Genomic DNA, 23,364 nt, shown 5'->3' with positions numbered 1-23,364 from the left:
AGAGTAAAAATTTGATAGGGGAGTAAAAATGTGAATCTTAAAAAAAGATTCACAATAAATACAACATCATGAGCAAAATGGCAAGAAAACTGGAATACGGACAGCATATATGGAAAACAAAACAGAGATCACTACAGTTTAAACATTTCTGCTGGAAATGCAGCAAGAAAAAGATTAACTAGGAAGGTTATAAAAGGATTTATATTGAGAACTGAAAACTCTGGAATGCCACAGACCAGGGGTCTTCAACCAACCACCTGCAGATCAAATTGGGCCACTGGCCTGTTCTTGCACTGCCCCTGCTCTAACAATGGTTTTTACAGCTGTTTAAAGGATTATTTTAAAAATGCTCTATTCAAACAAGGATATGCAACAGAGACCGTATGTAGGTGGCCCACAAAGCCTACAATATTTACTGGTCCTTTACAGAAACAGTTTGCCAACCTTGCTAAAAGCAACAAGGTAATTCTAGATCCTGGAGTACTGAGTTTGTAACTTAGCTCTACTCAATCATGACATTTAATATGCTGTTATTAAAATCACAGCCAATTGTTGCTGCTATTTAAGATCAGCATAAAAATTAAAATGTCCCAAGAATTTAAATACATAACCCAAACATTAATGTAAATGAGACTTTTGTACATTATGAAAACTAAAAAAAATCCCTCTAATAAGGAACAAAAATACATATTGATAATCCTTCCCTTGTAACTTCTACTACCTTAGATTCTGATTCAATAAACATCTGAATACCTACATTATCCAACAAGAACTACACTCGGAACTTTCGCAGGTTGCTCAAGTTCAAAGTATTTTAGCCTTTCTATATAAAGATTTTACTGTCACTATTTTACAGTTGGTAGAAATGGAGTCTCAGAGGCATCCTGTCCAATGTTCTCAGCCTGCCGAGTCCAAAGCCCATTCTTTCTGCACAAGACCACTGCACTTCAAGAAGTATTTAACAAATCCAACTCAAATTTAATCTATTTCCCTAGAGAGTTAACAGTTTGGGTTAAGACCGCTTAGCGTTTAGCAAAACTTTAAAGAAATGACTACAACACTTTGAAACGACATGGTATCTTCACACACTGATTCACGATTCATTCAAAAGTTCAGGGTCTTGGGGCGCCTGGGTGGCTCAGTCGGTTAAGCGGCCGACTTTGGCTCAGGTCACAATCTTGCGGTCCGTGAGTTCGAGCCCTGCGTCGGGCTCTGTGCTGACAGCTCAGAGCCTGGAGCCTGTTTCAGATTCTGTGTCTCCCTCACTCTGACCCTCCCCCGTTCATGGTCTGTCTCTGTCTCAAAAATAAATAAACGTTAAAAAAAAAAAATTAAAAAAAAAAAAAGTTCACGGTCTTTACTCTGATAATGTCCCATAAACTCTTTCTGATATTGGCTTTCCACTTTTCAGAGTCCACGAGTTTGTGTGGAGAATCACCATCACTTATTTAGTTTACAGGACACGAGGTGTCCTGTTTAACCCATAGTAGACTGAGTACACACAACGTATCATAAAATGATAACTGGATATTCCAGAAAAACTGTCCGAGCATGTGAATTTGGAATTTAAAATTTTTTTAGAAACAAAAATATTTTTTGTGTGACAGTGTTTGTTTCCTGTTATAAATGGCCCCAATCTCTCCCAAAGATGCAATTTAATTGCCCAAAAACTCTCAATAGCTTATCTCATAAACTAAGGCCTATTTAATCATAAGTATAACGTCCTGAAAAATCCTCATCTCCACACTCCCAAAAGCATCTACAACTACCACTGAAGCCCTCTCTGTCTTAAACCAAAATGGAATTGGCAAAAAATGATTTTTGTTGTCTCCCCCCACTAAACTCCAAGCTTTACATGAGGGCAAGTCCTGTCTGCTTTTGCTTGTCACTCTATCTCTAGCACCCAGGGACAGTCCTTGGTACACAGCAGGTGATTAATAAATCTCTCTTAAGAATGAAAAACGAATCCATCATAAGTGTGAACAGAGAGAAAAGAGCACCTTACTTTATGGGCCAATTGTTTTAGAAAGTTTTTTTTTTTTTTTTTTCTTTCTTAAAGCAGTAGTTTGTTTTGGGGGTTATTTTTATAATCTAGCATAAAAATAATCAAATATTGTCTATTAAATGATTTTATTTCTACATGTAGACTGTATGTGCCTGTGGAGCATCAATAGTGACTCTTTTATTCTCAGGCCTAAAACAAAATTAAGGAGAGTTAATTTGCTCCTAGAAAAGAAAAACTGATGTTTCAAAATAAAATTACTAATACATTTTCTTTTTATTGAATTTCTAGAGCACTGATCACCAGCCCTGCTTCCATTAACTTTGATAATCAGGATTTAACCCAGTAGTGAAATTCCCTCAGCTAGAGGACCATAAATTACACACAATATCACAAAAGAGGATATATGGAGGAAACAACTAAAGATTTTTTTTTTAAGTTAACATCATGATAGAAAAGTGCTACTAGGTAAATACAGCATATAGAAATTTTTTGTAAAACACTTTACTTCTGAAAAAAATGTCAAAAGTATTTCTGCAAATAATAAATACAAGGTGCTTTGCTGAAAAATATTGTACTGACATCTGGCACATTATGTTCTATAAGATAATAACATACACATGTGCTCCGCAGGAGTCTCAGAACACTAAAGTAATGTTCAAGTACTTCGTAAACCACATCCGTAGAAGCTAATGATATAATGTAATAAATATTAAGCATGTCCTTGATACACATTTATAAACGGTAATAAGAGTATTTGCTTACCACAGCTCGCAGACCAAGACAGATGAGCTTTATTAATCACTCAAATACCGTAAGTGGTGCTGCCATCAGTTCTGTGATTTTCCAAAACCAATGAACAATTCTTAACACGGGTCTGAATGAAAAGCGAAATCTTCCCTAGAGATGCACATGTGTTAGGCCACTGCGCTGATGGTGAATGAAATGGATTCCCTGAATCCATGCCCTTTGCCCTGTAACTTGGCGGTCCCCTCCTACTCTTTATCCTGAATTTGGCAGCATGACTTCCTTTGGCAAGCTGTTCACAACTGTAATGCAAGCATTACAACAGATTGAAGTTATACACTCAGATGACTGTAAACAGGTTTTCCCACATAGAAATGTCTGGAGGAACACTGAAAGCATGTGCAATGTAGGTGAATTCTGTTCAACACACGGGTTGCTGAGTCATTCAACAACCACCGTGCTTACCTGCGTAAGCCTGCACCCTCCAATCAGGACCAGCTAACTGACCCTCAGAACACTAACCCCGGGAGGGAGGAGACCCCAGGACCGCCGCCAGTCAATATACTCTCTTTTAACTGATGAAACACTCATCCTCAGGTATGACCCCTTCATGCACATTACGTAAGACGGGCAGGGCCTTTTTAATCCAAAATATATGTGATTGAGGATGGTCCTCAAACACAGTGACACACAGTTGGAATATGGCAACATGTTTTAAAATGAAAAATTAACATTTGCATGCTTTCTCTATGCATGTTAAACTTAATATTTAAATGTTTACATAAGATAAAGTGATAACAGAGCACCTGCACTTGGAAGTCTATCAAGTTTTTGCTAGGCTGTGCTGACCATCCTGCACTTTATAGTATCAATCCTTACCTTCTAAGTAAGCACCTCTTAAGTTTTTAAGAGCACAGATACTGTTAATATTAGTAAGAATTAAATATACCTAGCCCAAGACTTTGATTCTAAGATGTTCTTAGGGACACAAGAAACTATGTGTGTCTTCCTTAACAAGTATTTAAAAGGTTGGTATATTTTCTAACAGTACGAACTATAGTAAATTTCCCTTTCTCTTTGTGCAATGTGTTTGCTCTGCCTTCAATATCTTTTCCTGCCACAGGGCGCCTGGTTTGCTCAGTCAAAAGAGCATGCAACTTCTGATCTTAGAGTCATAAGTTCAAGCCCCACATCGGGTGTCAAGATCACTTAAAAATAAAGAAAGAAATAAACTTAAAAACGAACAAATCTCTTTTCCTGCCAGCTCAGGTCCTAAATGTTTTACCTCTATGAGATCTTCCCAATTCTTTCCTTTTCACCCACAGTTTGAATCTGTCCTTCCAGATTATTTCTGATACTTCTTATTCTTGTCATTAGTTATCTAACATATGCTATAACTGTTACATATCTGCCTCTCCAACTACACTGTAAGCTCTATGTCAGCTAAGCCTCTGAGACACACCCATAACTGCACCCACAGTACCTCGCACACCCACAGCACCTCGCACAGTGACTGCCCTGGCAAGGGCTTTAAGTGGCCTATCAGTCTGCATGGCTCTTTTCGGGACTTAAAATCCATGAACCCATTCCAGTCATCTCTAACATTCATATTTTGTTTCTACTTTTTTCTTCAATTTTTTTTTTGAGACAGAGAGGGTCAGATTGTGAGTGGGGGAGGGGCAGAGAGAGAGGGAGACACAGAATCCAAAGCAGGCTCTGAGCTGTACGCACAGAGCCCGACGTGGGGCTCAAACTCACGAACCGCGAGATCATGACCTGAGCCGAAGTTGGACGCTTAACCAACTGAACCACCGAGGCATCCCTGTTTCCACTTTTTGATATGAGTTGCCTAAAATTGTTTCCTTGCCTATATTCTGAATTTATTTTGATGTCCATCTTAAAAACTGCCATATTCAACAACATGGGTGAACTTTGAGGACGCTATGCTAAGTGAAATAAGCCAGTCACAGAAGGACAAATAACCGTATGATTCCACTCACATGAGGCATCTAAAACAGTCAAACTCACTGAAGCAAAAAGTAGAATGGCAGTTGACAGGAGCTGGGAAGGGAAATGGGGAGCTGCTATGCAGTGGGTATAAAGTTCATTCATACAAGATGAGTAAGTTCCAGAGATCTAATGTACAACACTATGCCTACAGGTGAGAATACTGTATTGACACTTAAAATTGTTTTCAGAGAGGAGATCTTATGTTGAATGTTCTTATCACAATCACTCTTGTATTTTGAGGCCAATCTTCACCTAACTTTAGCTACTTACTGACAGGTACAGATGTTTTTACCTAGCCTCTCCAATAGACTGTCACCTTTTTAGTTCTATTTCTCTGACGTTACCTATGATCATAGATTTTTCATCTAAGAGCAATAATATTTTATTTCTGACTCCCTATTTCAGATATCCAAAATTTTCCATACTAGGCCAACATTCTAAGAGTGTAATTAAAAGTTTGCACTGCTAGTTTAATCCCAAACTTTATATAAACAATTCAAATTATATTTTAATCAGTAAATATATTATTCTGTACTGTCATTACAAATCTTCTGCCCTTTCTCCTAGCTTTAGATTTTCCCACGTCAGTCTGAAACTTGATTCCACAAAATAATTTTTTATCAGCAAAATTTGGGAGACTTCAAAGTGTGCTCACTTCTCTGAATCATGCGTTTAAAAATATCTCATAATCTTGAATTTATACCTCTTTGCTGTTTTAGAGCCAAAATCAGATGTGCGAAACAAGTAGGCAAGCAAGTTTAAGATATTACTTGCTTAAGGAAGAAAGAGAGGCAAGTAAAAATGCCTACATATATTCTGAGGGTGAACAATTAAAATGAATAAAATACTAAAACAACTTTTTTCTGTCTCTTATATCAAAAATATGCAAACAGAATAGTATAACTAAAGTAATTATTTCCTTTCCATGAAGTAATGAAATAATTTTTTGGGTCAATTTTATAGTTTTTTCAATGCCAGATCACCACTTTCATGAACACATGGTAAAAACATAGAACTAAAAACAAGAAAGCAAACAAAACAGAATGGCATTGCTGGAAGCCCATTAAAACAGAGTTAGAATGAAACAGCTCCTCTCCAAGTTCTTCTTGGGCTCCCCTTCATGCTGGGCTCTCCCCCAGCACTGCCAGCCTCCTCCCTACCCAGCACCTGCTCAACACAAAGTTCAACATATAATAAAAAGATAGGAGGGGACCTCAAGCAAAAGGTGATTACACAATGGCCTAACAAAAGTTTACTCTTTTGGTCTTTTAAAGTAAACACTAACAATTACCCCCATACTAGATGTCTTCCAAAAATGGCTTTTACATTCAACACTGATGAACTTTAGATACATGTTTCACTTCAGGATAAAGGTATTTTTGCAGTAGATATTAATTCTAAGTACATTACTAAATGAGTACATTACTAAAAGTTATTTTTGTGTGAAAATAACTTTTTAAACAGTGAAATCCACCATCTTTTATTTTTTAATGTTTGTTTATTTTGGAGAGCGAGCGAGCGAGCACGGGGGACGGTCAGAGAGAGAGAGGGGAACAAATAATCTGAAGCAGGGTGTCTGCTGACAGCAGAGAGCCCGATGCGGGGCTCAAACTCACGAACCCTGAGATCATGACCTGAGCCGAAGTCGGACACTTAACCGACAAGAACCACTCAGGCAGCACCCCTCCACAGTGAAATCCACCATTCTAAACAACTTATTAAACCTTATTAAAACGACTGCCAACAAGAAAGTTAAAAATTGTAAAAACACTTACTTCATTTCCATGTTTCTGCAGAAATTCAATTTCCTGTTGTGTGAATGTTGTCATGGAGATAGATTTCACCCTGTGTGGTGGATTTAACCCTCTCCTAGAAGATAAAATATTTTACAAAGTTACTATATCTTAAAAATTACACATCAATGTAAAACATTTTTAATTAGTGCATTTAAACGTAGAACAGTTCACTCCATAAACTAAAAGTATTTAAAAATTATTTTATTATTAATCTCCACAATAGATATGTCAAGATAAGTCAGATTCACACTAAATAATATATTTAAAGATAAATTCAGGTAACTATCTAATTAGGAATACATAGTACCTGTAATACATGAGCTTCTTGGAAATACAAAAGTTGCTTTAGTGTGTTTCTAATGGAAGGACAGGACTACGTAAGAGCTCTATGGTAAAGAATTCAAAAAGCAATTAATCATTTAAATATTTTCACATTTCCTAAGAAAATGACAATGGTTTGTTAGAGGTCTGGAGCTATACAAATATTCTAATCAAATAGCTACTACCTTTAAGCTTGAGGCTGATTTGAAAACTGAAAACTAACCCAAGAAAACTGGAAATGATTAACCTGTAAGAATGAAGTCCCACCTCTCCCATCAATTCAAACAAAAATTTATAATAAAAGGATATTTTCAATCATCTCAGAAGGCAGTAAGCATTCAAGACGAAACCGAAGAGACATAAAGGGACTCAAGAAATGCCTGGACTCAAGATTAAAAATGCCTGTTAAGTTCTTTTACAACCTTAAAGTCTTTTCTGTATAGGTGGCCTTAAAAGGACTTTATCTCTGCGCTTCTTGATGTTTACAATGCACGTAAAAAACTGAATAGAAATGCACTCAAAGAAGAATAAAAACTATTTACATTTTGCCCAAAGTGACCTACTCAACCCACAAAAATAAGGGTTAAATAATCTATGCAAAGTAACAAGTAATCTATGCAAAGTTTCATCTAATTATGTTTGAGTCATGTCCTCCGGTAAAGGCCTCATTGGGAACCCAGGGTCTAGAGCAGATTATTAATATTTTTACATAATTTATCACAGTCATCTTGCAGACTCCTATGCTGAGAGATTTAACAAAGATGTAAAATAATATATGAGCCAGAAGTCTTTCAAAAGTAACCTGGAAACATTCCGAATAATTAAATATTATACAATAACCCTACAAATTCACAGTATTATAAGCCAAAACAGTAAGGAACTCAGAATTAACAGACACTCCTCAATTTTCATGTCCTGCTCCTTCTCGCTCCCTGACAGAACAGTCAGAGATAGATGGCACATCTTTCAAGTAATGCTTTGAATTATGACAGAGCACTTTAGGTTTCATGTTTTGAAGTTGGGGAAACGTTAAGTTGGGTATTGTTGCTGTTTTTAAGTTTTAAACTAATTCGTTTACTTCTAGCTCTTGGTTAAGTCATAAGATACAGAAATAAGGACTGCACAGTAGGAGAAATTGAACACAGCAATTTCATCCTTGTAAAACTTTCAAACTTAACTAATGAAGAAACAACTACAGTATGAATTAGTTTCAAGTAAATGTGTAATCACAAATTAAGGGTTTAAAAACATCTCCTAAATTTCCAAAAGTGAAAATGTAGGAAAGTCATTATTCATGTAAAGCAATACGCTTTGTTTTCCGATTCATCTGTATTATGAGAACAAGACTAGATTCACCATTTTCAGGGAAGCGTATTAACTTACGATGTGTATTTACATCCCACCTTGTTCAAAATAATTTAAGAACAAATTAACTTACTGTTCTCTTAAGTTCCACAACTCCTTCCCTCTCACTTAGCAACTTGGTCTCCCCTTATTTGCTAATACCTCTGTCCTTGCTCCAGTCAACCCTTCACCTTTCCACCTCCCTTACAGTATCCTTTTTAAAAAAGGCAAAGGCAAAGGAATAATTTCCTAATGAGGAAGTGTCAAACACTGCTTACCAGGGGCTATGCTTTGGATAAGAAAATTTTCAAGCAAAGAATTACACTCCTGTATTTCTCAACTCATTAAATGAGGAAACCCGATTCTTTTTTCTTTCTAAAGCTCGTTTTTAGTTCTATTTTACAGACGTAATCTCATGACAGTACAGTGTATAGCTAAGTCATTCCCAGATCTCAAGACCCTATGGTATCACAGGGTCGGTTTATGCATGAAGAAGGCATTCATTTTACTTAAATAAGTGACAAAATTTTGAACTTATGAAACAAATACAACCACAATGAACTCATAACCAAACTATGAAAGGACTTTTTTTTTCTACTTAACAACACTTACTCTAGGACTTCTTTAAGTGAGCTGACTCAGTGCATTTAAAATAGGAGTCAATTTGCACAACTAGAAGATACAATTTTGCGAGGCCACAATAATTACATAAATTGAGTCGCTCCAAGGAAACTTTACATGTGTTCATGTTGATTTCTCTAATTGCTCTTTTATATTCCATTGACTCAGGCAGATTAACTCTAGTCTCAATGCAAGGATATACAATGATTTTCCCCTTTTGGCCTCCAAAAGCTTCGTATAGATATTAAAGGCTTATAAAATAGTTTGGTTAGCGGTGCCTAGGTGGCTGAGGCAGTTAAGCGTCTGACATGGGCTCAAGTCGTAATCTCGCGGTTCATGAGTTCAAGCTCCGCGAGGGGTTCTGTGCTGACAGGTCAGAACCTGGAGCCTACTTCAGATTCTGTGTCTTCCTCCCTCTCTGACCCTCCTCCACTTACACTCTGTCTCTCTTTCTCTCAAAAATAAATAAATAAATAAATAAATAAATAAATAAACATTAAAAACAATTTTTTTAATGTAATAGTTTGGTTAAAAAAAGTGATTAAGTCTAAAATGAAAATAGGTGGTCTCATACAGTATGGTAGGATAAATTCACCAATTTGTTAGCAAGAACCTCACTCACACCTTTTGACCCATAAGTACCCTTTAAGTATCTATTCTAAAGAAGGAATTTGAAACACAGCTAATTACATACAAGATGTTCATCAAACATTATTCATAAGAAAACATCAGAAACACTACAATATCAAAGGGAAGTGGTTACATAAATAACAATAACACTAAACATTATTCATACTTATGGTTATGTTTTAATTTTTTAAGATGAAACTTACATAGTATTCTCAGAACTACATAAAATCTATCTACAAAGAAAACAGACAAACCAAATACCCCCAAATGTTAACAGTCCTTGCATATAAATGATAGGATGATTTTTTTTCTATTTATAATTTCCTATTCTCTCCAAGTTTTCCACAATGAATATGTATTATTCTATAATAGGGGAAAAAACAGCAAGAAATAATGAGAGAGTCCAACTGATTAGCAGCAGTAGTCAAAAAGTTTGGACTCTGAGTCCTTGCTGTATAGATGTGAATGCCAGTGCTTAAGAATTAGAGAAAGAAAATATGGGAAGGAGAAAACAGTGTTCCTAAGGCTTTCTTTCAGTTTTTCTAAAAAAAGAAAAAAGAAAAAAAAGCCTGGAAAGCCTTTCCTCCCAAATATACCACGAGCATTAACACCTTATCTTCACTTTATTTCTCTAAGTCCAGGTTTTCTCGACTTTCGCACTATTGACATTTGGGGCCAGGTAACTATTGTGAGGGGGCTGTTCTGTGCATTGTAGGATTGCAGCATCTCCAACCTCTACCCACTGAATATCAGTACATCCTCAAACCACAAAGGACAATGAAAAATGTTTCCAGACATTGCCAAAACTCCCCTAATGCACAAAATGCCTCCAGTTGAGAATCACTGCTCTACATATGCCAAATGTTAATTACCAAGCAAAAGAAATTACTGGAATTTCTTTGGATCTTTATTGAGTATCAATTTCTACAGGTTTAATCTTTTTTTTTTAATGTTTATTTACTTTTGAGAGACAGAGACATGGCATGAGTGTGGGAGGAGCAGAGAGAGGGAGACACAATCTGAAGCAGGCTCCAGGCTCCAAGCTATCAGCACAGAGCCTGACGCGGGCCTTGAACTCACGAGCTGTGAGATCATGACCTAAGCCGAAGTTGGACGCTTAGCCGGCTGAGCCACCCAGGCACCCCTACAGGTTTAATCTTCCATAAGACATTCTCCCCCATATACAACAACAAAGTTAAATCTTCCCTTAACATCATATTTTCAGAAAAACAGAAAATAGAAATGAATACTTTTTCCTATGAAGTGATAAGTAACAAAATAAATATAGCAGTTTAAAATTTGTATATTATATATTAAATTTAAATTAGAAAAGACTGTGGAAAGTATCCACCAAAAAAAATTTAAAAAACCAAAAAAATAAAAAACCAAAAAACAAAAAAACAACTTTATTATGTCAAGCATGCTGACAAAATTGGTGGTAAAATAAAAGTTAAATAAGGCACAGTGAAATTAATATTTATAAAGTACCTATACTGACACTTTGCAGTATCTCATCCAATTTCTACTTCTAATAGTATGGCAATTTAATCTCATCCAATTTCTACTTCTAATAGTATGGCAATTTAATCTCATCCAATTTCTACTTCTAATAGTATGGCAGACCAGATATTCTGAAAAGTCTCCTCTGCTAAAATATGATAGATACTCTATAAGTTACAAAACAAAAACAAACAAACAAACAAAACCCTAACTGTTAACCTATTGTTGAGCTTTCTAGAAAGGAAAGAAAATCTCTAAGAATTCCTTCCAAAAGGCAAAAAAAGGCAAAAAAAAATTAAAAATTGAGCTGAAACCAGAAAAGTGACCCATGTCATACACAAAATGCAGTGTTGCTCAGAAGGCAAACACCAATCAACAAGAGCTATGGCCAGATGAGAGAGCTGAAACGGAGACAGACCTGTTAAACTCAAGACCCTGGAAGAGAAATAAAACTGTTTCCAGGTGTAGTATCCCAGGTTCCCAGCAGAAGAATATGCAAATCTTCTCAGGAGCAATGCACTTCCAATTTATACTATCGGTATTTGGAAATATTAAGCTCAATAAACTATGAGGTTACAATAAAAATCATCACACAACAAAACACACCACTAAGCTTGTCGGTAGAAACGACATGTTTATACCTACCTCTCCCGAAGACTTTAGATACTGGAGTGATCAAATACAAAACAGAAAATAAATACACTATATAAGAAACATCAAAATAAATAAAAGATGGCATAAAAATAAACAAGATATGTGTAGTTACCAGAATAACTAAGCAACTTAAAAGTCAGAACTTTTAGAAATGAAAAATTATAAATGTAGAAACTAAAAACTCAACAAAGCAGGTAGAGAGATGAGATACACCAAAAAATAAAACTGGTGAATTAGAAGACAGGAAACAAACCACCCAGAAAGCAGCACAGACATACAGGGAGACAGAAAAAAAGACAAAAAGGAAAAAAAGGGATACGAGGAGGTCTAACATATCTAATCAATACTCTTAACTTTTGAAAGAGAACATCGAAAAAATAAGGAGAAGGGATATTAGAAGAGATAATGGCTGAGATTTTTCAGATCCAATAAAAGGCATGCATCTACAGATATAGGAATTACAGCTCATCAGAAACAAGATAAATAAAATACACACTTGGAAACATTTTGTTTAAATTTCAAAAATAGAAAATCTTAAAAGCAGTCTGAAAGAAAAGGTCAAGATAAAATCTGGCTGAAAGTAGACTTCTCAATGGAAACCAAAGACAACAAACATTATCTTTAAGTAGTGAGAAAAAATAAGTTGTGAACCCAGTAAAACTATCTCTGAAGTATAAGATCAAAATAATAGTATTTTCACATAAACAAAAACCAAGAGTTTACCCCCCAGGAGATTCTCACTGAAGAAATGCATATTGTATACACTTTAAAAAGAAGAATGATGCCAGGAAGATCCTGAGATGCAAAGATACTGGTAAACACGTAGGTAAATCTCAAAAAAAAAAAAAACGAACCAAAAAACAAAACCAAAAACACAAAAACCACACCTGATTTATGAGGTGGAACAGAGACAAATTTAACATCTCATCAACAATACCCCTTATGTGAGAGTACTTTGTATTTTCAAAGACCTTGTTAAGTTATTAGGGGAAGGTTAAAATTAACTCTAGAATGTCAGTATGGAGAACAAAATTTCAATGATGACCATAAAAGTACACGGAATTCACAGCTTCCCAAATAGTATAAAGGGAAAATTGGGGGCCCCTGGGTGGTTCAGTCAGTTGAGTGTCCGACACATGATTTCTGCTCAGGTCATGATCCCAAGGTCATAGGATCGAGCCCCACCTCGGGATCCACACTTAGCATGTAGCTCGCTTAAGACTCTCTCTCCCCCTGTCCCTCTCCCCAACTCACACTGCCATTCTCTCTCTCAAAATAAACATTTTTTTTTAAAAAGGGAAAATCAAAAGAAAAACCGTCATTTAAAAAAAAAAATTAAACATATACTTTCCAAATGACCTAGCAATCCCACTTTTATTTATCCAGCAATGGAATACTAACCAGCAATCAGGAGAAACGAACTACTGGAATATGTAACTACCTTGGATTAATCTTAAAGGTACGATGCTGAGTGACGAAGACAAGACAATCTGACAAAGTTATGTACTTATGATACAATTTACCTGACATTATCGGAAAGAAAAATCAGTGTTGGGAGAACTACAGGCAGCTGGCAGGGGTTAGGAACAGAGAAGGGTTAAGAAGAGTCTTGGGGATGGTGGAACAGCCCCGTGTGCTGATTGTGAGAGTAGTGACAGGAATCTACCCTTACGTTAAGACTCACACCAAAAGCGTTAACAGTGATGTGCACTAACTTAAATAAAACACCATAGTCCTAATTCCGTGTTACTCTTCACGGTAACCACAACTTTTACACTAATTAAAATAAATTTTTTCTCATTAGTGGACCTACCTTCTTCTCTACTTACCAAGTTTGATCATTTAAATGAATGAAATCTGATCAAAACTGAATTATTTATCTAGTCACTTTAAAGGTAGATTTGTGAAAGCTGCTGCCACTTCCCTTTTTTGCTAAGCTCAGTCTAGCTGTCATGTGAATTCAGTGTTTATAAAACATTTTACTGTAATGATATTAGTCATAACTACTGGATGAAAGTGTTGAGCAAGTAAGCCACATTATTTTTATAGTGCCAATATTGAAGTACCACCCATTGCAAATCCTAAAATATCCATTTTAAGTCTCCAATTTAGTGCAAAAAAAAAAAAAATTAGGTAATGACTCATTTAATAACAGCAGTATTGATATTTTGAAAGCATGTTTGCCAGTTAATTGGTTTCAAGAAGTTCCAGTCACCTACTGGTGGAGCCCAATATGTTTTCACAGTATAATTAAGTCATATGCAGATCCCCAGGAGCTTTAGTTTTAACGACCACCACCCAGGTATGACTGTAACCAGATGGTGTGACTCATTCCGTATGTCCACCAGTATGCTGCTCTTAACTATGCCTCAAACAATCTTGCAAATTGCCATTTGTTCAACTCAAATAACAATGTGTGCTGGGTGAATAGGAACACTTATTCAGTTTTATTAATTGTTTTTCTCCCCCTGGGGGAAAAGCTGGTTGAAATATTTTAATAGCCTGTGGAAACTTATGCAGTTGCTAATATTGATATAAAGTAATAAAGTTAATATGACATTTAGATCTATCCCAATCCTAGTTATGTAGTAAAAATATTACATATAAATAATGTTTCATATCAAAAAAAATTATACCTTTAAAATCTACAGCAGATGGAAGACAACTTTAACAGGTTATCAAGATTCTACAAACTGTGGATGCCAAGGCACTAACATGTACTGGATATTCCAAAATATTAGTCTATCCAGAACCCAACTTAAAAATACTGAAAACACACACACACACACACACACACACGATGTAAACCACACCTGTTTTTTTTTTTTTTACTGGGGGAAGGGGGGGTTGAAAGTCACAAATACGGTCTGTAAAAGGTACTTGTAACACTTATGCAAAACATCTAAAAAAAATAATACTCAAGTAACAATTTAAACCTAATTAAGGTATCCAGTTAAAAGTGGACAAAACCCAAGAATGTCTTCACAAACCTCTCCAAACCTCACTGAAATGAAAGCAAAGGAATAAAATGGTATTAACTCACAAAGAGACAGAGGAACAGAGAATAAAGGAGGCCAAAAGTATACGATAGTTCTCTAATAACAGAATTTGGAAGATAAAAAGTGAATATAACAGCAGTAACTGACTTTGCAGAATCAAGAAAAGCAAAACAGAATCTCCTTCAGAGAGAAGCCAACTAGAAGATCATTCCCACTATGGAACCCCTTAAAGATTCACAAAAGGAATCGCAGGCAGGCTGGCGGGGGTGGGGCTGGGGATTACATAGGGTTGAAAATAAACTCCCAGTTCCACTACAGCCACAAGACTACCCCTACCAGGCCCTAGGCAGAAGTCTGAAGGAAAATTTAATCCGCAGAGACTATCCAAATAGACGAAGGACTGTTATTAGGTACCATGCTAAAAACCAGGGACTAAACTGGAATTTCTACAAACTGAATGATCGATTATGTGCCTCTAGTCTTCTTCCTCAACTTGGATCCTAGAAAAATGGCAGCCAGGCTCTTTTTCAGTCACCAACAACAATTTTGGAGAAAATACCTCTGAACTAAAAAAGCATGATTTCCAAACCAACGAGTCCAAAAGAATGGCTAAAATAATGAACAAAAGACCTAACCAAAATACTTCAATGTACGGTTCAGAACAGCAGGGATTAAAAAAAAGAAGAAGAAAAGAGAAAAAGAGATCACATATACTCCCAAAGAGGGAGGGGGAAAATGGGACACGAAGAATCAGCAGGCTGCATCAGTCTACTGATGAATACGAAGAATACCATCAGACTTCCTAATTCCTAACATCAATACTGAGGATCTGAACAATTAAGCAATGCCTTAAAACTGCAAGAATAAAGTATTTCCACCCTTATGAATGGGGACAAACGATCAATTTAAAAATGATGGCAGAATAAGACATTTACAGTCATACAGCTCTCAAAACTATCTCCCACTGATCTTTATCAGGAGGCTAATGAAGATGTGGGCTCCTGGAAAGAGAGGGTCTAACACAGGTTAAACATGAAAAAGAAATTTCCAAAATGAAGGCAGAAGAAAAGTCCCAGGATGACCACTGCATAGTAGGTCTAGAGAGAAGCATGACCAGGCCAGAAGATGACAGAAGTGCCCAGAAAAGATTTATCAATAAAAAAAAAAAAGGTACCTGATGCGTCTGATCATATTGAAAGAAGTTTTATGCCTCAGCCAGAGATTATTTATCTGGGGATATATTAATGATACATACATGGAAAACAAATGAAGAGAACTAAACAATTACAAACTTCAGGGAAAAGTTTGTATAAGCAAGAAAATAATAGTAGTAATATACTATAGGTCTCAGCTGAGAATACGTACATACTTGCAACAAGGCAAACACTAAATAATGATATAACCAACAACGGTGATAACATTATATGGAAGAGGTAGAAACAGTAGATGTAAAGGGAGAGAGAAGTGCTGAGGACCAAATCCTTATTTCCTCTTTGTACAGCAGAGAAGCGAATATATAAAGCCAACACTGGAAAAAAAAAAACTTCCAATAGCTGTAACTATGTTAGTTAGAAATACTAAGGTAAACACAGAAGGAGGGCAGAGACAAGAGTTCACAGTCACGGTCTAGGACAATCTGAAATGGAGGAAGGGAACAGGTGACTGTTGTTCGTTATAAGCCTTTCCCTTTTTACATTATGTGCACGTATTCTTTAGATAAACATTAAAACCGAATTAAAAATGAAACATAAAGAAAGAATCGATACAAAGAGCCCTTGCTCTTCAAAGCCAAGTTTAACTGACATACAATTTACAGGTTGTTTTCTTTGATGAAAAAGTTTGAGGAATTTTTTAAATTTCAAAGGTATCAAGTCTCTCTACTAGACACTAGCGATCTTTTTATAGACGTACCTACTGAACACAACTGTTTTAGAACTACCAAAATTCACTGTGTAGGAGAGAAAGCTTTGAAGACAGAAACGAGGAAGAGTTTTCATGTTTTCCCACATTATTAGTTGCAGTGATTTTAATACTCTCCCCATCAAAGAGCTAGCACAGTTTAACAAAACATGGGGGAAGAACAGAATTCTTAGAATCTGACAATTGCAAAAAACTTCTCTCTTCCTTTTGCAAAAATGTATGCTTCTCTATAACTTCCATACACGTCTCCCATTCCCTCCCAGGGAATAAATTTATTACCTCTTCCACATACAGGCCTTAAAATTACCCAAAGACAGTGACCATATATACAGCTCCCCAACCCACCCGTCTTTACTTCTGGTTCCTGCAGTTTTAAATCTGCTTATCATCCTGGTAAAATTCCTTAGAGCATGCTGCAGTTAATGTACCTCTTAAAAGAAGCAACCAGAATAAAAGCAAGGTGTATTTATGACTTCCCTCTCTCTGAAACGGTATGGTTCCAATCAAAAGGAGACTACATCTTACTCAGGAGTCTGAAAAAATATGTTCCAACTTAAAAAAAAACTGTCATTCCTCATATTTCGAACAACTCAAACAAGCTTCCCATCGCTACCGTAAAGCAAGTTATGAATTTCCTTCTAATCACATCCAATCATCCAACTCTTAAGACAAGAGTTCTCAGGTGTGGGCCTGTAAAGGCTGTCACAAAGAACCTGCTACTAATTACTCCAGGTTATGAGTGATTTACCTTTTTTTATACACCTTAGAGGAATCCACGGTGGGTATTCCTAACCAATTACCACTCTGACTGTGTAAAGTGGGAAATACATTGAGAAGTCAGGGGGATCAATGGGAAGAGTAACGGCACCTAGTTCTGATTATCTCCACAGGACTTTCTCAAGAATATGAGCATTATGCACGTTGTCTAGAAAAGGGTGAAAATAGGATGCCACCATACCATACATGCTTATGAGTTTTCCCAGGACAGAAGATGCTCACAAAACTACAGAACAGCCCCCCTTCATCAATTTGTTGGAGGAATCCATGTTTCTCCTCCCTGCTGAACAACCTACCTACAGCAAATGCCTATTGCACAACAAACATTCCCAGCTAGGAGGCCGGCTCTCTCCTGCTCCTTCCAACTGAGTTTCATGTTTTTTTTTTTAATTTTTTTTCAACGTTTATTTATTTTTGGGACAGAGAGAGACAGAGCATGAACGAGGGAGGGGCAGAGAGAGAGGGAGACACAGAATCGGAAACAGGCTCCAGGCTCTGAGCCATCAGCCCAGAGCCCGACGCGGGGCTCGAACTCACGGACCGCGAGATCGTGACCTGGCTGAAGTCGGACGCTTAACCGACTGCGCCACCCAGGCGCCCCGAGTTTCATGTTTATCAAGAGCCGTTTAATATAACAACTTGGTAATACAGTTGGCACAGTATTTGGTAAATATACAGTTTAATTAAAGATTATGTAAAATAACGACACATGAGAATTGTTTCCATAAAAACGAAGTATTTTGGAGACTTAATTGAGTCACTATGAAAACTTGTTGTTTAACTGTAGACAAGAATTGTAAAAGACTGAAGAGAAGATCAAGAACAATCCCGCACTCAACTTGCTTTAAAAGCAACTTAAAATTCTAAGTATTGTGGGGCGCCTGGGTGGCTCAGTCGGTTAAGCGTCTGACTTCGGCTCAGGTCATGATCTCACGGTTCGTGGGTTCGAGCCCCGCGTGGGGCTCTGTGCTGACAGCTCAGAGCCTGGAGCCTGCCTCGGATTCTGTGTCTCCTTCTCTCTGCCCCTTCCCCGCTTGTGTTCTCTCTCAAAAATAAACATTAAAAAAAAAAAATTCTAAATATTGTAAACAACACAATGTGAGTCTGGATTATACCAAAGGGACAAAGAATCTAGTCAGTGGAACCACATTCAAAGAAAAGTCTAGGTGTTACAAAAAACTCTGACAAATTAACAATTATACATTAAAAAAAAATTAAGTATATAAAAACATATATACATATGCACACATACATACATAATTGATTTTTAATGAATCTAATCACTATCAATCCTAAATGCATAGGATAGGAGGTTTTCATTACAATTCAGGTATAGAAAATAGTAAGAGAATTCATTCATGGCAGTGTAGATAGGCCAAATTCAAAACAGCACCATATTCCCATTACACTCACAATACACAACAGCAGTTTCTGAACAAAATTCAAAGTTGGGAAAACACATTTGCAACTAAGTTCCTTCAAGTTTTTTTGAAAAGCATAGCTATGAAGTAAAAATGCATGATACATCCATAAACTGTCTGTCCTGCTTTTAAAATCCAACGAAGTTAAAATCTACCATTTAAATCCCCAAAATACAGAGTTCAAAACAGTTTACAATAATCCATGGGAAACCTTTATACATTTGCTAGCGATGGACTCAGCATTAGTTCTGGATCCCAACATCAACCAAAGTATCACAACAAAGCACTAAGAATGTATGCTAGGGATGCCTGAGTGTCTCGGTTGGTTAAGCTTCCAACTTCGGCTCAGGTCATGATCTCGCAGTTTGTGAGTTCGAGCCCCACGTCAGGCTCTGTGCTGACAGCTCAGAGCCTGGAGCCTGCTTTGGATTCTGTGTCTCCCTCTCTCTCTGCCCCTCCTCCACTCATGCTCTGTGTGTGTGTGTGTGTCTCTCTCTCTCAAAAATAAACATTAAAATATTTTAGAAAAAAAAGAATGTATGCTAATTTTACAATTTGTAGTCGAAACAATTCACATGTCATTATTTACATAATCTTCAATTAAACTATATATTTACCAAATACCATGCCAACTGGATTACCAAGTTATTATATTAAACAGCTCTCGATAAATGATAAACGTAACAGTACTTTCCTCATGTTGTTACTAGAATCCTGCCTGACACACAGCTAGCACTCCATAAATGTTACTAATAATAATTATTATTATTACATTTTCTATTTCAACAAATACTTGAATTGTATCCCCAACACATGTACTAGTGCTGGGAACCTAATGAATATTTGCTTAAAAACATCATGTCCTTCATAATTGAAGTATCTCATGGTCTTCCCACTTACACTAATTTGAAATTGTCCTAAATTTTCAAAACATCTCATTGAATACAGCCACATTAGAGTACTAAAAAAATGGAAAAGGAATTAAAGATACAAATCACTGCCCACTGTAATCTCGTAAGATCCTGACTATTATAAACAGAGCTCCAAAAGACTATTTGATTGCAATCCACTCTAATGCTAATAATTGTATAAAAACAAACTAGATGCCTTTTCATCTAACTTTAAAATATTCACCATGAGTCAAAATGCACACAAAATTAATAAAGTATAAGTTAGTATCAGGCTACATTTATACACCTATTGAAATTCCCATTTTAAATACACTGTCCACATAAAATAGCTGGTATTAGAAGGGACAGAGTATTTCTCAAATGTTATTTTTTATCTTATCTAAACCCTTTTGAAAAACAAGAATTACTTTTTAAAGACTAACAATTCTTATTTACTGATTATGCCAATATTAAATAATTTGATCTAAAACTAGTCTTTTTAATTTTTGTTTTATTTTATATTTGAGAGAGAGAGAGAGAGAGAGAGAGAGAGAGAGAGAGCACATGAGCAGGGGAGGGGCAAAGAAGAGAGGGAGACACAGAATCTGAAGCAGGCTCCAGGCTCCGAGCTGTCAGCACAGAGCCTGGTGTAGGGCTCAAACTCACAAACCGTGAGATCATGACCTGAGCTCAAGTTGCTTAACCAACTGAGCCACCCAGGCACCCCCAAATTTTTAAATTTTTTTTTTTTTTTTTTTTGAGAGAGAGAAAGCTCATGAGCAGGGAAGGGGCAGAGGGAGAGAGAGGATCCGAAGCAGGCTCTGTGCTGACCGCAAAGAGCCTGATGTGGGGCTTGAACTCACAAGCCTTGAGATCATGCCTGACCTGGGCTGAAGCCGGACGCTAAACTAAGCTACCCAGCCACCCCAATTTGGTCTAAAACTAGTCTTTAAATCAACCAAAAGTTCCTTAACATGAAGGCAATGTTTGACTGTTGGCTGTAATGGAGTGTCCATTCATAATTTTAAGTATTTCTGTAGGTAGGACCAGAAAGAAAGTGACAAATCAATCTGTTACAATACCCCCATTCTAGCTCAGTAATAAATAGTATAACCATCTACATTTAAAGTTTCACAATTTGAATTGTCATATACTCTGAATGAGCATCAAACAGGTATATGACAATCATCAGGAAAGAAAAGATTCTGAGGGTCTAGCAATAGAAACAATAAGATGCTTATTCAATTTGTGTAAACAAAGATGCCACTAAATGAATAATAAAGGGTATGTGACTAACCTCTAAAATTTAGAATTCATGACAGTAGATACCATTTACTGCATATCAGCATTTTCTAGGCACATCAAGGTTTCCCAAAGGATCCAGGACAATGTGCACACAGTGGCCTTGCTTAATACCTTGCCCTAAGTCACAAAGCCAGTGGCAGTGTCAGAATCTGATTTCAAAATTCGTATTCTTCCAAATATACCATGTTACCTACATAGCAAACATATAATCATTAAACTCAATAGTTATTTTATTCTCCTCAAATTATTTACCTTTATCATTGCTTTTCAAGGACAGAAATCCTTAGGAGCTCCTGTCCCTTCAATATTTCTGCAGTAGCCATCAGATCCCGTATCTCTTCTTTCCTTCCCAAGAATCCCAGATTTCTGATGTGACGACTCTATTTGGGGACCCTTGTTGTCCCAGTGAAGTCACTGTGGATAGTGAGTCCAATGAGGGCACCAGTTCAAGGTAGCTACATGCCCGAGTGAATGGCAGAACTTCTGGAAAAGCTGGGACACTGACGGGAATTAAGGCAGTACCCAGCTGCAGGGGCTGGGAGCAGCCAACTTTGGTTGAGAGAAATCTAGGCAACATCATCGAGCCCCTGGAAAAAGCCTCCCTTCAGAACAAAGGTTTTGAGTCACATCTGAAGAATCCAAACTGATAGATTTTTATAAGGGTGCTTCTCATTTCAATGTCTTTCACATACTGTTTGCCACTCACGGAATAGCTTTTCCCCCACGTTAATCCCTCCTATCTACCGGGCAGCTACTATGTACCAGGCATCAAGTGAGATGTTTAACAGGTTATCTCTAACACTGAAGACTTATCTACATCCAAAATCTACAAGGTAAACTTTACCCTCACTATTCACAGATGAGAAAATTCAAACTCAAGGAGACTGAGTGACATTCTCAATACCACACAGGTAATAAATGGCACCAGGATTCAAGATCAGGATTATCTAGCTCACAAGTACTTGTTCTTTCAACACCATGAAGCAGCCAGCCACATGGATCTTGCCTTTAAGAGTCTTTGTTCAGAAATCAAATCTTCTGTGAAGCTTTCTCTATCCATTTACATATTTCATGAATAGTTTTTAGAGAAAGGAAATATTACAACGTATCATCACTACGTTTACACAGTTAGAATACAAGCTCCTTAAAGACAGTAGGATCCAAGTAACACAGCTGCCTCCCATAATGTATGTGACACAGACCAAGTGAGCAATAAATATATGCAGAATCACCTGCGAATGGAGATATAAAGTCCTATCTATCACAGATTAAATTCCTTAAAATAAGCAATTGTCAGCATAGTGAGATATCCTTCTACATAGAATGTTTCTGAAATGTGGGCTTTTAGGAAGAAATTTGTAAATATTTGTTGATCTTAAACATTTGCTGCCTAGACTAAATGTTGCCCTGCTATACTTATGAAGGACTACAGAGAAATGTCAGAAATTCAAAAGAGTAAATATAGACATTTTTTTCCAAACCAAGTATTTCCCATGTACCAAACGATCTCGTGCTTAGTAAAAGCAGAACATACTTACCATTATGCACATAAGAGAATCCAAATACATTTAAATCACCAGACTGTGGGCCTTCATTTTAGAACCAAAGTTGCCCAATACAGGTCACATAACTTTATCTGTAAACGCGAAGTGTGAACCAGACTTTCTTCTAGATACCACCCAGCTCTACAATTCTGTGTAATTCAATAATATTACTGTTTACCAACTTCTTAGAGTGCTTCTCTGACTACAATCTAAGAATAACCTTTCGGGGCACCTGGGTGGCTCAGTTGGTTAAGCAAGCATCTGACTTCAGCTCAGTTCAAGATCTTACAATACACGGGTTCTCAGATTCTGGGCCTCTCTCTCTCTGCCGCTCCCCTGCTCACACTCTGTCTCTCTCTCAAAATAAACAAACATTAAAAATTTTTTTTAAAACAAAAATTAAAAATAAATAGTAACGTTTCAAACAAGGTCTCTCCTATCACATACATTTTAGCATACTTACCCCTGACATTTCTCTCATTTACTTATATTACCATCTCCCCTACAGTGTAAGCACCAAAAGCACAGTGCTTTTGCTATATTCATCAGCACACTCCAAGGCTTCACACAAAACACAGTAGGCACCCAATATATGTCTGTTGAAGAATTAACATCATGGAAGGCTAATAACATCTTGTTGCCCAAGGGGGGAAAAAAGCGAATTGTGGGCTGCTAGGCACGTCCTGCATTTTCTAAACACGAGTTTTCTAATCTATTATATACTTTGCCTCAGTATTAATCTTACAAGGTGTTTTTTTTTGGGGGGGGGGATGGGGTCCAAATTACTCTACTTGAAGGAATGCTACCAATGAAGAACTCAAGTGGATGTTTTGGTACAACAAAGGTTTTAAGAATATTTAGTGACCACCACTTTGCCAAGATA

General features: G+C 36.8%; 1 protein-coding gene across 10 annotated transcripts in view; it reads right to left on the bottom strand.

Moving 5' to 3' along the window:
* The window catches only part of AGFG1 (ArfGAP with FG repeats 1), a 73,129-nt gene that overhangs the window by 48,263 nt on the left and 1,502 nt on the right, over positions 1-23,364 (bottom strand). For all 10 annotated transcript variants that reach the window (XM_086719816.1, XM_086719817.1, XM_086719819.1 and 7 more), the window contains exon 2: positions 6,535-6,628. In XM_086719816.1, the coding sequence (XP_086575942.1) occupies positions 6,535-6,628 (94 nt within the window). The remainder of the gene's footprint in view (positions 1-6,534; positions 6,629-23,364) is intronic.

This window comes from Puma concolor, chromosome C1 (assembly GCF_028749965.1).
Source record: "Puma concolor isolate L17-30 chromosome C1, mPumCon1.1.hap2, whole genome shotgun sequence".
Classification (NCBI taxonomy): Eukaryota; Metazoa; Chordata; class Mammalia; order Carnivora; family Felidae; genus Puma; species Puma concolor.
Note: the sequence above shows the minus strand (reverse complement) of the source record. Positions and strands in the feature narration are given on the sequence as shown.